Source organism: Trachypithecus francoisi, unplaced genomic scaffold (assembly GCF_009764315.1).
Source record: "Trachypithecus francoisi isolate TF-2019V2 unplaced genomic scaffold, Tfra_2.0 Lachesis_group8, whole genome shotgun sequence".
Classification (NCBI taxonomy): domain Eukaryota; kingdom Metazoa; phylum Chordata; class Mammalia; order Primates; family Cercopithecidae; genus Trachypithecus; species Trachypithecus francoisi.
Genome location: NW_022681473.1, coordinates 85,214,917 through 85,229,177, shown reverse-complemented (window position 1 = coordinate 85,229,177; position 14,261 = coordinate 85,214,917). Strand labels below are relative to the sequence as shown.

The window sequence follows — 14,261 nt, the reverse complement described above, 5'->3', positions numbered from 1 at the left end:
AGTCTTGGTGATTATTAGAAGATAATTACTTTCACAGATCTTAATTATAGCGTAATTATAGCTTTTTCTTTCTATCAAAAACTGCACTCTGAGAATTTTCTTGCCAAAATAGGAATTGAGAAACTTTGGATGTTGTGAAGTAACTGTATTAAATATGTGTGTGTGTGTGTGTGTGTGTGTATTTTAGGACTGGCATAAATCCAGGATGCCAAAAAACATTTTAAACTGCTTATTGTTCAAAAATAGTTTCTAATATCATTAAATGTGTAATAGGCTGAGTACTATATAGAAATAGTGTGTTATCAATCAACATTTATTGAGTACCTGATTTGAATTAGTCATTAAGCTGGAACACTTCTTTTATAATTAGTGAAAGAGAAGATAAACACTTTTATATAAAAGGTATATAAAAGAGGTTTATCTTCTCTTTCACAAAATGATACCAGGTGTCACATAAATGGGAATCCAGAAGATGGGAAAACTCACTGTGGTTTTGAATGAGTCAATATACAGAATTTAGGAACTATGTTGAGGTTTATGTGAAGTAAAGTGTTCATCTAAGGGAACACTTGGAAAACAAAAGTTGAAAAGTTAGATTAGGGGCCAGAATGTTGGCTATCTTGCCTTTCTGCCTCTACTGTCCTTCCCCCAACACCACCCCCTCAATAAGCTAAGGATAAAATGATAGGCTAAACAGGGGTAGTAAGTAGTATTAGAAACGGAAAGCAACTTAGAGTCACTGAGAAGAAGTTTGTGAACAGATGGTGAGATAACCTAGTATAAAGTTGTTATTAAATATTAAGGTGTAATGCATAATAAAAGTTTGGGTCTTTAAATGCAAATTAAAATTATGAAACATTTGATTCTTGACAGTTTTCATCTCCCTGAAACCCATATCCTTCCACATTACTGTCTTATAAGCATGTATCCCTAGATTGTGAGAATCAACCTAAATCTAAGCCGCCTTATTGTGTGGATTTTTTTTTTTTTTTTTTTTTTTTTTTTTTGAGACGGAGTCTGGCTCTGTCGCCCAGGCTGGAGTGCAGTGGCCGGATCTCAGCTCACTGCAAGCTCCGCCTCCCGGGTTTACGCCATTCTCCTGCCTCAGCCTCCCGAGTAGCTGGGACTACAGGCGCCCGCCTCGTCGCCCGGCTAGTTTTTTTTGTATTCTTTAGTAGAGACAGGGTTTCACCGTATTAGCCAGGGTGGTCTCGATCTCCTGACCTTGTGATCTGCCCGTCTCGGCCTCCCAAAGTGCTGGGATTACAGGCTTGAGCCACCGCGCCCGGCCTGATTTCTTTTATATCAGTTGGTGTTGCCATTATTCATCCATCCAGTAATCTAATTCAGAATTCTGTGAGGAATCCTAGACTTCTCTCAGTATTTTACCCTGATATTCCATTAGTCACTCAGTTCCATTTAGTCTCCTAACTAGCGATCAATATAATTCCTTTTCTTTAATCCATACTGCTTAATTAACCCAAATCTTCTCTTTCCTACATAATATAGTAGCCTACTAATAGCTCATATTTCCCCCAGCCTCCCCCATCCCACTCTACTTTCTAATGGATGTCAGAGATATTTTCTTAAAAGACAAATATAATTATTTTACTATTGCCCATTGTTTATTTAACATCAAAGCTTTTTAGTCTGACATTCGTGACGTGACTCTTGCCTATGTCTCTAGTCTTATTCCCTGAGAAAGTTCCAGGAATCATGTACAACAACATAGTTCCCTCGATGTGTCATGTCTTTGTATTTTATATTTCTTTTTCCTGGTATTGTTGTATCCACATAGACTTAACTATCCTTTTCTAGGTATCCTGACAAATTTCTACTCCTTCCCAAGATTTATCTCATCTGGAAGGCTGTTTTAGTCCATACTCTTGCAGGCAGAGTGAGGCATTCCTGTTTTGGTTACTACCATTACAGCTCCTAACATACTTTGTAATTGTGCATCCATACTTATTTACCTGGCATTTCCTTGAAGTCAGCACTTGTGCTTCATTTATCTTGGTATTTTCAAGCATTTAGTTCAACACCTTCCAGAAAATGAGCTTGTCTTAGTCCATGCAGGCTGCTATAACAAAAAGCAAAGATTGGATGGCAGAAGCAATGAACATTTATTTCTCACAGTTCTACAAGCTGAGAAGTCCTAGATCAGGGTGCCAGCAAATTATGTCTAATGAATGTCTGCTTCCTAGTTCATAGACAGCTATCTTTGCACTGTGTCCTCAACAGGGCAGAAGAGGGCCAGGGAGCTCTCAGGGTCTCTTTTATAAAGGGCACTAACCCCATTCATGAAGACTCTACTCTTACGACCTAATTACCTTCCAAAGGCCCCACCTCTTAATACCATCACATTGGGGGTTAGGATTTCAACATATAAATTTTGAGGGGGGGATAGGAACATTCAGTACATAACAGAGGTTTAAAAAATAATCAAATGAATTAATAATTCTTCTTTATAAAAGTTACAGTGTTTAATTTCAATTTTAGTAAGGTTTATTAATAACATTTATTTTTCATTAACTTGTATTATAAATTACAAAAACTTTATTGTAATAATTGTAATTTATTTAAATGCCTATTTATCTGAGGTACCTTGCTAGTCACTTAAAAAATTATTAAAATCTCAAGCAACACAAAAGCAGAAAAAATAGTGTAATGAAGCTTCGTAAACCCATGACCAAATTTAATATTGGTTAGATTTTTGTCACTGTTAACTTCATCAGTCCTGTGTTGCTATTATTGCTGCTGAAATAATTAAATCTCAAAGCTCATTTTCTTCTACCTGCTGTATACTTTAGTATGTATTTCTAAAATGTAAGGACACATTCTTATATAACTGCAATGCCTCCTAACTTTTTGAATTTGCAGCAAAGGGGTCACCTATCAGTAGGATCCAGTCGTACTGGATGAAGATGTCTTTGATCTGCTTCTTGGAAGCCTCATTCACATATTTCTGGTAATAGGCTACCAGGGATTTGGAGACATACTGCTGGATAGCACAAGTCTGAGCCACATGACCACTACCCTTCACATGGACACAGATGTCCACACCAGCAAACCACTCCCTTGCCCAGAAGCAGAGGGGTCAATAATTTTTAAGACTATAAAGAGATCCTGACATCAAGACGTCTGTGAACTGTTTACTTAAATGAGCATAAGAATGGTTTTAATTCTGATTACAGTAGATTTTAAGTTTATCTGTGTACATTAAAGCACAATCTTGTAGTTTTCTGCTTATAGACTTGGGGATTGACAAAATAGAGCAGAAATGATGTCTTCGTGCGTTTACTGTACAGATCAGATCTGTTCATTCTATTCCGGGTAAAAATGAAAACGCCACTGCTCCTTTTAAAACTAGGAATAAAGACTTCTTTTAAGTTTTATTAAAACTGAAGTTTAATATAATTCAAAGTAAAATCAAGCATACTTGAATTTACACCATTGTTGTGATCCTGGGAGGCTGTGTGAAAGGTACTTTCTCAATTTAAATGAGAACATGAGTTCTTGTTATTTCTGACTCAGTGCGTAAAGAAGTACTGGTTTCCATATGGCTAAATGCTTATAATTTGTTTTGTAAATCTCTAGAAATCAAATGCATTTAATATATTTCCCTGATTCCTCTAAGCTGAGTAAGTGACTTGTATTTTATCGTTGTGTTTTGAAAAATCTGAAAACCATCCTGTCATTCTGTTCCATTGGAATAACCTAAAGCCTTTTGATTTTATAATGCTGTAGTCAAGCTGGTAGATGCTGAATATTGAAGCTTGATTTAAAACTCTGCTTTTCCCTCATACACCAAGATAACTACATTCACTGCATATTTTTGTTTCTCCAAAAGTACTAGTAACTATTCAACCATCTACTGAGTAATATTAGAATGTTACACAACTATAATTGTTTCTAATGGGAATTTTACTTTCTAAAGCTTCCAATTTTAATTTCTTTTCATCTAATTGAGACATTTTAATAAGTAAAGCTTTCTAAAATTCAAAGGGAAGTTTTATTGTTACACAATACAGAAACTGTAAAAAAATTATTCATATAGAAGTAAAGCCCGTCTTAATACTTTTTTGGGACCAGATCTTATAATTAGTGGTAGAAAAGCATATTGTCTTTATGTTAATAAGGAAGCAATGAGTTAAGTGCTTATTATGGACTTGCATTATCTCAGCTACTAAGATTTATAGTTCTCTCCTCATTTTCTTGGGCTTTAGCTCAAAATTTTACTAGCATATTCAAGAGCTATATTTTGTAGCGCTATAACTCTATAGAAAGTGTTCAACACTTAAAAGCTTGTACAGGAGACTTTGTTGCCCAAGATTAGTGTCACAGCATGGAATGTTACTGATTTCTAAGAAAGTGGTACAAATTGGCCGGGCACGGTGGCTCAAGCCTGTAATCCCAGCACTTTGGGAGGCCGAGACGGGCGGATGACGAGGTCAGGAGATCGAGACCATCCTGGCTAACACGGTGAAACCCCGGCTCTACTAAAAAAAATACAAAAAATTAGCCGGGCGAGATGGCGGGTGCCTGTAGTCCCAGCTACTCGGGAGGCTGAGGCGAGAGAATAGCGTAAACCCGGGAGGCGGAGCTTGCAGTGAGCTGAGATCCGGCCACTGCACTCCAGCCTGGGCGACAGAGCGAGACTCCGTCTCAAAAAAAAAAAAAAAAAAAGTGGTACAAATTATAGGAAGTTACAGATACTGTTTGTTTTAATAATTAAGAAAATAAACAAATAGACTTCCAGAGGGCACATGGAAGATAGTAAGTAGATTGATGTTTAGGACTGTGTTTTATATATTGGTTTAACTTATTGGTGTTTCTAATAAGAATACAGAGAACATTAATTTCCTTAAATCCACAGGATGTTCTTGTTCTGTTCAAGGAGGAGAAATGGATGAAAGAGCCTACAGCCAGACTCCTATCTCCTTAATTCAATTCAAAAAATATATGAGAATCCATTATTTTCACTTTGCTGAGCTGTAATGCTACAGATATTGTATTAGAAATTGATTCTACTCTTTAAGGAGCTTATAGTCTGAAAGGAGCAATAAGATAATGATATATGTTAATAGCTATAAGAGAGGGAAACAGTATAACTGAACCTTAAGAAAAATAAATTTAAATTCATAGGAAAGCTTGGGAGTTAGGAGAGAAGGAAGACCAAAGGAGTTGGTATTTGAGACAGGGCTTAAAGGAAGTATGGATAGCCTTTCAGTAGAGAGAAAAAGGGAAGGCAGATCCTCAGAAATACACTGGTTCAAATACATCTAAATTCCACAGAGCACAGAAAAGACAAGTCATTTTAAAACTATCAATTACCTTTTAGATTTACAGCTGACTGTAGCTTTGATTTATGTCACTCTGTGGCATTACATGGAAAGTGGAAAAAGTGTGTTCTTTGCCACTTGCCTCTGGGTGATAGTGGACATGAGTGTGATTTTAGATTTATTTCCAGTTTAAAGGACTAGTAGTACAATGCTGATGGTGTTGCTTAAAGACTCTCCTACAGTATTTGTTCTTAATTATTTCCACCTTTTTAGATTTGTATAATTCTGGGATCGTACAGGGTTCTCGGGCTACCTTGAAGTGGTTGTTTTGTTTTTAGAAGCTTGCCACTCTGTAGTCAGTGTATAAATATAAAAACTTGTTTGCACTTTGAACAAGTTCACTATGTGTTCTAATGACTAAAAATTAAGGGATTTTGTTAGTAGCCAAGCAAAAGCTTATTTAGAAATTCAGCTGTACTGCAATGCAAATTAAACTCATTAGCTGCCCTTTGCTAGATGGATATACATTTTTAATTCTTCATTCATTTTAATTCTTTTAGTGCTGGGATGAATCCATTCATCTTTAAGTACTTTACTGCTTCCACTACAATGAGTGCTACTGCCAGTTTCCACTAATAATAGCAGTACTCATGGCTACCATTTCCAGAGTACTCACAAGGTGAACTTGTGTAGCTTTGGGCTCACAGTTAGTAAAACAAGTAAAATTTATGTAATGATTCTTACCAAATGGCACACCAAGATTTTTTTTAAATGAGAGTGCTTAATCATAATATCTCATATTATTTCTTAGAACTCATTCTTTTGGAAAAGTGAAATAGAAAAACATACTGCTATGCAAATGACCATTATTACATAAAGCTGTAAAAACCAGACCAGAAGTTTACCTCGCATGTACACCATTCTAAGATTGAAGTAGTCAAAGATGAACAAGGTACTGTCCGACCGGCCTACAAGGAGCTGATGATTCAGTAGAGAGAGAGGAGGTAAAGAAATTGCTATAATACAGTTGATAACTACAGTACTTTTGAATGGAAATGTTTTGAGAGTTCAAGTTAAAAATCAAATTTCATATGTATTGTTGGAAAAGGCTGGATTTCACGCTATTAGTAGCAAGATCTTTCCTATGCTCCTCAAATGATTCTACCCAGAGGTAAAACCAGTTGCAGGAAGGACTTGATAGCCTTGGCTTTAATAGCTCAGTTAAAAAGAGGTCACTCTTAAAGTCTCAGGCTCTTAGGATTAGATGAGATTCCCCATTATGAAAGAGAATTTTGAGTGCTCTTTGGAGTGTCAGTGAATTTCTGACACCCCTGTAATATCTGCTGGGCTTCTGATGCTCAGAGGTTCCTTGAACCACTCTAGCTTCAAGTAAGAGAAGAGATGTTGGTGTAATTTAAAAGATTCTCACCCTTGGTGCCATTGCCATTTTCTGCTTTCAGATCTTTTCTTATGGAATAACTTTCGATCTCAGTTATTATAATCTGGTGAACATCAGTACATATTTTAATATGGTATAGAAGTCACATTTTTTAAAACTGTCTTTCGGATTTTTCTTTTAGAGATAGTGGGAACAGAATTTATGTTCCAGTTAGTGACTGGCCTTTAAAGTTAAGTTTACTATAAAAGTACCAATCCATTATAATTCATTTAAAACCTGTTGTTTTTTCACCTAGGGTTACATCAGCATTATTTCATAGCATAGAGCTGCCTGTTTATACCTGCTTTTTTGTTGTTGTTGTTGCAGTGTTTCAGCCAAAATGGAACATCTATAACAATAAAAGGAAGGTCAAAAACTGCAATTTACTATTTGTATAGACCATTACAATTGGCCTTCTTACAGTCACACCTAAAAATTTTGTTTGGGGCATGTGTTTTGTATTTAAGATATTTTGTCATTATAGTGTATTTAAAAAATAATGTTGGCACTATTAAATTATCTTCTAAGGATATCTTTAAAAATTGTGGGACTATCATTCTCTATGGAGTCAAATTTTACTTTACCAGAACATTTTATATGTCGAACAGATTTTCTTTAAAAAAAAATCCTTAAGTGTTTCTCTGTAAATTAATTACACATTTTGCTCCCCTACTGAGATAAATTATAAAATTTTATAAAATTTTAAAATTTACAAAATTTTAAAATTTACATTTTAATGGATAGAAGTGTATGATTTTGCTTTTCCACTTTTAATAAAAAACACTGAAAAAAGATAAGTGAAAATTAATTTTAATAGTTTATTTTAAAGCATTTAGTAGCTTAAAGTGCAGTAATTAATTTTCTTTGGAAGTCAGTCTTTTAGGGGCAAGTAATTTGCTGATTACTCCTAAAGACTCACAATTTTAAGAGTTTCTGACTTCCAAATATAAGTATCTTAATTTTCTGTTGGGATCAATTCATATCCTTTAAAGGGATCTAATAAAGTTGCTTAGCTGCTAAATGTCAAAATAAGTGATTTTCCAAATGTAATTCATCTTCATCCTTTCAGTGTTTTGTTTTCTAGCAGATAATTGCTTTATAGGCATAATCTCAACTGATGAATTTCAGGCATAACTTTTTTCCGTTATAATGAGGTATCTGTAAAAATAAATTTTCCTAATGGTAACATTCTTGAGATTATAAACCTTGTAATATAATCTCTTAGAACACATACAGGTGACACATAGAAAGTGTGAGTTCCTATTTTATAACTAGTTTTCTTCTTGATTAAATTATAATATTTCATGAAAAATAGCAAATTCTGAAAACAAATCACAATAAAGTTATTACTGCTTAAAATTTTTTAAATACTTTTATATTCCTTTTTTTAAACTCAAGTCAACATTTTAGAGAATTTCTTTCATTCTTTTTAGTTAGTAATTTCAGAGTTGCCATCAAATTAAGACTGAAGAATGGTATCTCTCAACTTCTCTGTTATTAAGGTTAATTGGTTGGTTTTATTGGGTTTTTCAGTTTTAACATTCAAGTCAATCTTTTATTTCTACGAAAGTACTTTAGTACATGTTTATTATGCTATGTTTCTTCCTGATTTTGTAGCGATTTTATATCTTTGCATTTTCCTAGCAACTGAACAATATTATGAAGCAACACTATACCGTAGAACCTTTGGCAATGGTAGAAATAGCCTAGATTCACATTGTCCTGAATGGTACCCACTAGCCACAAGTGGCTGTTCAACACTTGACATGTCACTAGTGCAATTGAACTCTAAATTCTTAACTTTATTTAAAGTTAATCAGCTTAAATTTAAATTTAGGCACATGTGGCTAGTGACAGCAAAAGAAATTCAAGTACTTTTTTTGGTTTTTCACAGAAATGAAACAAGATTTATTATTTAAAAGCCATTGTGTAAGATTCACTAGATCTTTGACTAAATGATCAAACTCATTTATTCCCAAAAATAAGATAGTAGCTTTAGCTTAAATACTTAGAGAAAAGCACGGCAATATTTTCCTCAAAATTAGTGCAGCCACTGCTTGTTTTGACTCATAGCCTAGAGCAATCCTTGAATTTTTCTAATCAAGTAGCATCTGTTGAGAAAATATAGCTGTTTTAGTCTTGGGTGTTTTTTTTTTTTTTTTTGACATTGAGGAAAATAAGCAGAAGAAAAATAAAAATATTTTATTTTATATTATGCTTTGTGACATTTTTATGTGGTATATTCTCAAAACTTCCCAACAATGGGGAAAGCTACAGTCTAGAATTGATATTATTCTCACTTGTGAGGGGAAAAGATTTCTTGGCATGAGAGAAATCTTACAACTGAGAAGAGGGTGTGGAAAGGATGACTTAAAGATTTAGTTGGCAACAGACAGTTACAGGATTTAGCAACTCTTTGAATGCAGGCCCCTAGGATAAAGAGTCGAAGATAACTGTGAATCTGAGCCAGGGTTGCTGGTATGTATGGTGATTTTAGAACCTACAGAGGAAAGTGAGGAGGAACAGCTGGTTTGAGATAGAAGATTCATTTTAAACATGTTGATTTTAAGGTGCTAATGTTGCATCCAGGTTATGTCACAAAATACCCAAAGCCAGACTGGAGGGTGGAGAAGAGCTAGCAAGTTCTCTAGATAAAAAAGATTCAGGAGGCGGTTGCATGGGTTGCTCATTTTCATATCATATGCCCTTATTTTTTCCTTCATCTGCTCCTATTGTCTTCCCTACAATGTAGTGACCATAAAAAATTTGAGTAGAATTTTGTTTTGTGTAAAGAGTATGGTAGCCATAGAAGAGACCATTGACTTGAAAGAATCAGTATTTATAAGGAAGGAGTTGCAAGGGACATCTAGGAAACATAAAAGTAAATGATCAAAGAATTTAGTGGGTTGGGTGGTAAAGTGTTATGGAAGCTCAGCAACTCAGGAGGCTGAGGCAGGAGAATCGCTTGAGCTCAGGAGGCAGAGATTGCAGTAAGCCGAGATCGTGCCATTGCACTGCAGCCTGGGCAACAAGAGTGAAACTCCGTCTCAAAAAAAAAAAGGAAAAAAGTAAAGAAAAGGAAGCCCAGCAAGGAGAGAGTTGCCCAGAAGGAGGTAGATTTGACTTGTGCAAAGAGGTAAGCTGAGGATTACATAGGGAGAATCTCAGCTGTGATCTAAAGACTGTGTTTACATAAAAAGCAAAAAGTAGAATGGTGGTTTCTAGACCTGGGGGCAGGGAGAAGTAGGAGTTGCTGTTCAATGGGAGTAAAATTTCAGTTATGCAAAATGAAAAAGTCCTAGCTCTTCTGTACAACATCGTGCATATAGTTAACAATACTGGGGTTATATACTTAATTTAAAAGGGTAAACCTTGAATGTTATTTATTTGTGTATTTATTACCACAAGAAAGAGAAAGAAGGAAGGAAAGTGAGCGTGACCTTGATACTTTTCTGGGGACTGTAATGTAAGCAGAAATTGTGACAAGGGTCCTTGGAACTGGCTGTTAATTTTTTCTCTTCCTAATTTGCCCAAATAGGACGAATAGGTTGATTGGTTGAGAGCATTTCTGCAATTACACTAAAATGCTTGGTTCTAGGATTGAGTAGATGTGACCATCAAATGAATAACTCTGCAGAGCAGTCATTTAACATTTCAAAAAGGTATAAAAATGTCTGAAAATGCAATTTTAAAAAAGCGAAACCAAACGAGTCCAGAGCAGCACTGTCCAATAGAACTCTCTGCAGAGGAAGATGGAAATGTCTGCATTGTCCTGTAGAGTACATGTGGCCCTGTGTGGCTACTGAGCACCTGAAATGTGGTTAATGTGGCTGAGAAATTGTGTTTTTAACTTTATTTAATTTTAATTCATTTAAATTTAGCCATATGTGACTGATGCTTACCATGTTGGGGAACGTAGGTCTAGAAACTTCAGGAAAGCTAGTATGAGTGAAGTAGGAACTTGGTCCTTGGACATTTGGGATTTGAAAGAAAGGCAGGGGAAAGGCATTATGATTTGACCGGAACTCTAGCTTATGGTCTTATCTTAAAAAAAAAAAATCAATCTTTTGGATATAGTCCTGTCCTATTTTTTTGTATTTGATCTTACTGACTTTAAAAGCATGCAGAGATAGAAAAGTGGGTGGAAACAAATTTTCAGAATGAAATGTGTTTAGAGTAGAATTTATGAACTGCTTTGATCATTTTTAAAGTTGTTTTTCACCTTCGTGTGAATAGACAGAGCAGCCAACTGAGACAATACAGTAGTAGAGTCCTTGCCAGAAAAGATTCTCCTTATGCAGAAACTAGGCTGATCATTTCAAAAATGGCAACATTAAAAAATATAATTGAGGAAGAATACATGATGGTAAAACTTAAAAATTGTGTTAGTTTTCTTTTATGTTTGGTATATAAACAAATATTTTAGGTCAGGCCATATTTTATCTCTCCTGGACTATTACCAGAGCTTCCCAGCTGGGATTTTTCCCTCTCAGGCCCAGGGGCTACATCACCCTCAACACTATTAAAAACACAGATCTGATCACATCTCTGCTTAAGAACTTTTTACTACAAATAAGCATACAATAAAATGCTTCAAACACATTTTTGGATGCTGCTTTTTAGTTTTGAAATTAGTGAGTTAAGTGGACATTTTCTCAGCCGATGAAAATAAAATTGGTAAGACATTTTTGTTAGTTTAGCATATTGGCAGTAAGCAACAAGAAGTTTTAAGATATTTATAACCCAAACCATAGTAAATCCACTTCTGGGAATCTTCTGAAAGAAACTATCATAAACACCACAAAATATGTCCCAACTGTCTTTATATGAAGGTGTTCATCACAGGGTTGCTTATAATAGTGAAAACTGTATATAACTAAAATATTCAACAGTAGGAAAATGACTAAGTAAATAATTGCTAAAATGATGTCTTCTTTCATCACTTTTTATATGCACCTGCTATGGTATATGTCATATGTCGTATAGTTGGTTGTATGCATTCTGCCAGTCTAATTCTTATTTGTGTCCTCACTGTGCCTAGCACGTTGTTAATGCTCAATTAATGTTTGCTAAATAAATGAAAAAAATCAATATTGACACAAATGAAATTGAGTTTAAGTTGCTTCTTTTCAATTGCTAAACACTTAAGAGATGTTATATTCATTTAAGTGCAGTATCTTTCAGTTCCATTTATAATGAAAATGTTTTTGCAGATTTAAATCTCTCCTGTTCTGGAAAATATTTAAAATAATAATATAAAACATTTAAAGGTAAATTTAGTTACTAACTATATCAAATTATGATTTTATCAACAAATTTAATAAATCATTCTTTGTTTCCAAAATCCCATTGTCCATCTTAACATAAAAGAGTTTATATTTTGCTCCCGCTACATGTTCTCGAAATTTTGTCCTTTTTATTATTTAAAGATATCGACATCTCCCTGTTGAAATTTTTTTCCTCAAACCTCATAATCGTAATTTTTCCTCATAATCAGTTTTTCAGCTGCTTTGTTCATTTGAAATGAATAGTTGTCCAGAAAATTGCTTTTCATATACTACTGCATTAAGTTTTTTGTTGTGATGGTTTTGTGAGATGAGGTCTCACTCTGTCACCCGGGCTGGAGTGCAGTGGTGTGATTGTAGCTTACTTTAACCGTGTAGTTCATTGAGTTATAGAGACAGTGTTTGAAATTTTTTTTGTCTGTATCTTATGGAGGCTAGCAAAAGGAAGAAACTTGTAATTTTCCTTCAAATTCTTTCTGGTTAAGTCTAGATTTGGTTGACATAGACAAGAAATACCAATATTGGAATTCTGACTTCATCCTCTTAACATGCAGTCCTCCAGTGTACTTGACCAGGAGACTGAGGCCTTTGTCATCATTTTGTAAATATAACCTAGATGCCTACTTATTTCTGAAAATGTACCAGGTTAAGAGTGTTATTGCTTAATTTATTTATTTCAACAGGACCCCCAAAATTGATGAAGATTGTGTGCAAAGCTCATGAGGGCAGAGAGCATATCTGTTTTCCTCACCCTGTATCCTCAAAGTCTATCACAGTATCTGATTAGGCTCTCAAAAAAATCATGTTAAATGCCTGACTGCCTACTTTTACCAATTTGTCTTGTAACTGCTTCCTAATGAAGTAAAGGATTTAAGAGATTTAAATAATTATTTTGTGTTTGATAGGTTGTTTGATTGTAAGGACCAATAAAGACTCAGGTTACCTAGTAATGGGGGGAGAAAGGGAGGGAGAGAAGAAGGACCCTATTCTCTGATTCAAATTTTTATGACTTATATCACACTTAAATGAGGATACTAAAATATTTTTCAATTTTAAAAAGTTAACAAATTTTTTAAAACTTAAAATCAGCATTCAGACATACCATTGGCAGTCTATCAGTTGTTAATACCACCAATAGAATAGCAAGTGGAACAATAAGAATTACTATGTTCTTCATTCCTTATATTGAACTAACCTCTCCTTTCCTAGTTTTTACATTTTTCTTAAAGTTTCAAAACTTCACGTTAGATATGCTGATTGCTATTTTAGGGGAAAAAAACAGATTAGGTAATTGCTTTGGAGAGTTGTTAGGTAATCCTCTTTGGATTTAACCTTTTCTTTAGTTTTCAAATTGATGTCTAACAGTGTACTACTATAAAACACTATTTTATTATGGAGGTAAATGGTTTTCAGGCATGTCAATATGGGCTTAAAGTCTATGGTGTAGACTATGACTAAGAGATACAACATTTTGAGGAGACTATGCTGCACTTAGCACTGTGGTAGGCATTTGCCCCATTATCTCATCCTTACAGTGGCCCTATGGGTTTTCTTTGATCAGAGACCCAACACTTATTCTGGTCTCACATAATTTTATTTAATTATTTATTCTATTTATTTTGGTACCTTAGCAATAAATGTGTACAAATTTAACATTTCTTAGAAAGTCATCATTAATAGATAAAACTTTTCTTTTAAAAATAGGATAAAAGAATCAGAGTATCTCAACCCTTGACAAGAGGACCAAGTGCCTTTATTCCAGAGAAGGAAGTAAGTTTATCTGTCTTAAAATATAAACTATGATTTAAAAATAACTTAATTGTATCAAATAATATCTCTTTTTAATATGGAAGTTGGAATGAATTTTTTTCTTGAGTTTCTTATTCACATGTCAGAACCATAGAGATACTTTCTTTTCAGCTTCACAAATATTTACAGAGCACCGATTATGTGCCAAGCATTGTCTTAAAGAAGGGACTAATAGAAATAAAATAATGCCAGATCATTGCCAGAGTCAACAGTTCTTTCATCATCAGATCACCTTTTTAGTGACCTTTCCACCTAAGTGCAAATCCAAAGTGACAGTAACATTTTAGGAGTTCAGTGACAATAGCTGATCTGGGTGAGGACCATGCACTGGAGAAGCTGCCCTGCTTATGCCTTTTTTCCTCAGATATCTTTATATGTACATGCCTACTACATATAAAGACTTCCTGAAGCACAGTCACTTTTTACAGTATATATTGGAGGATAATC

At 34.5% G+C, this 14,261-nt stretch overlaps 1 protein-coding gene across 1 annotated transcript in view; it reads left to right on the top strand.

Annotated features, from left to right (window-relative positions):
- Positions 1-14,261, top strand: part of SESN3 (sestrin 3) — a 65,617-nt gene that overhangs the window by 24,246 nt on the left and 27,110 nt on the right. Inside the window, exon 2 of the mRNA XM_033206778.1 lies at positions 13,710-13,775. Coding sequence (XP_033062669.1) covers positions 13,710-13,775 — 66 coding nt within the window. The remainder of the gene's footprint in view (positions 1-13,709; positions 13,776-14,261) is intronic.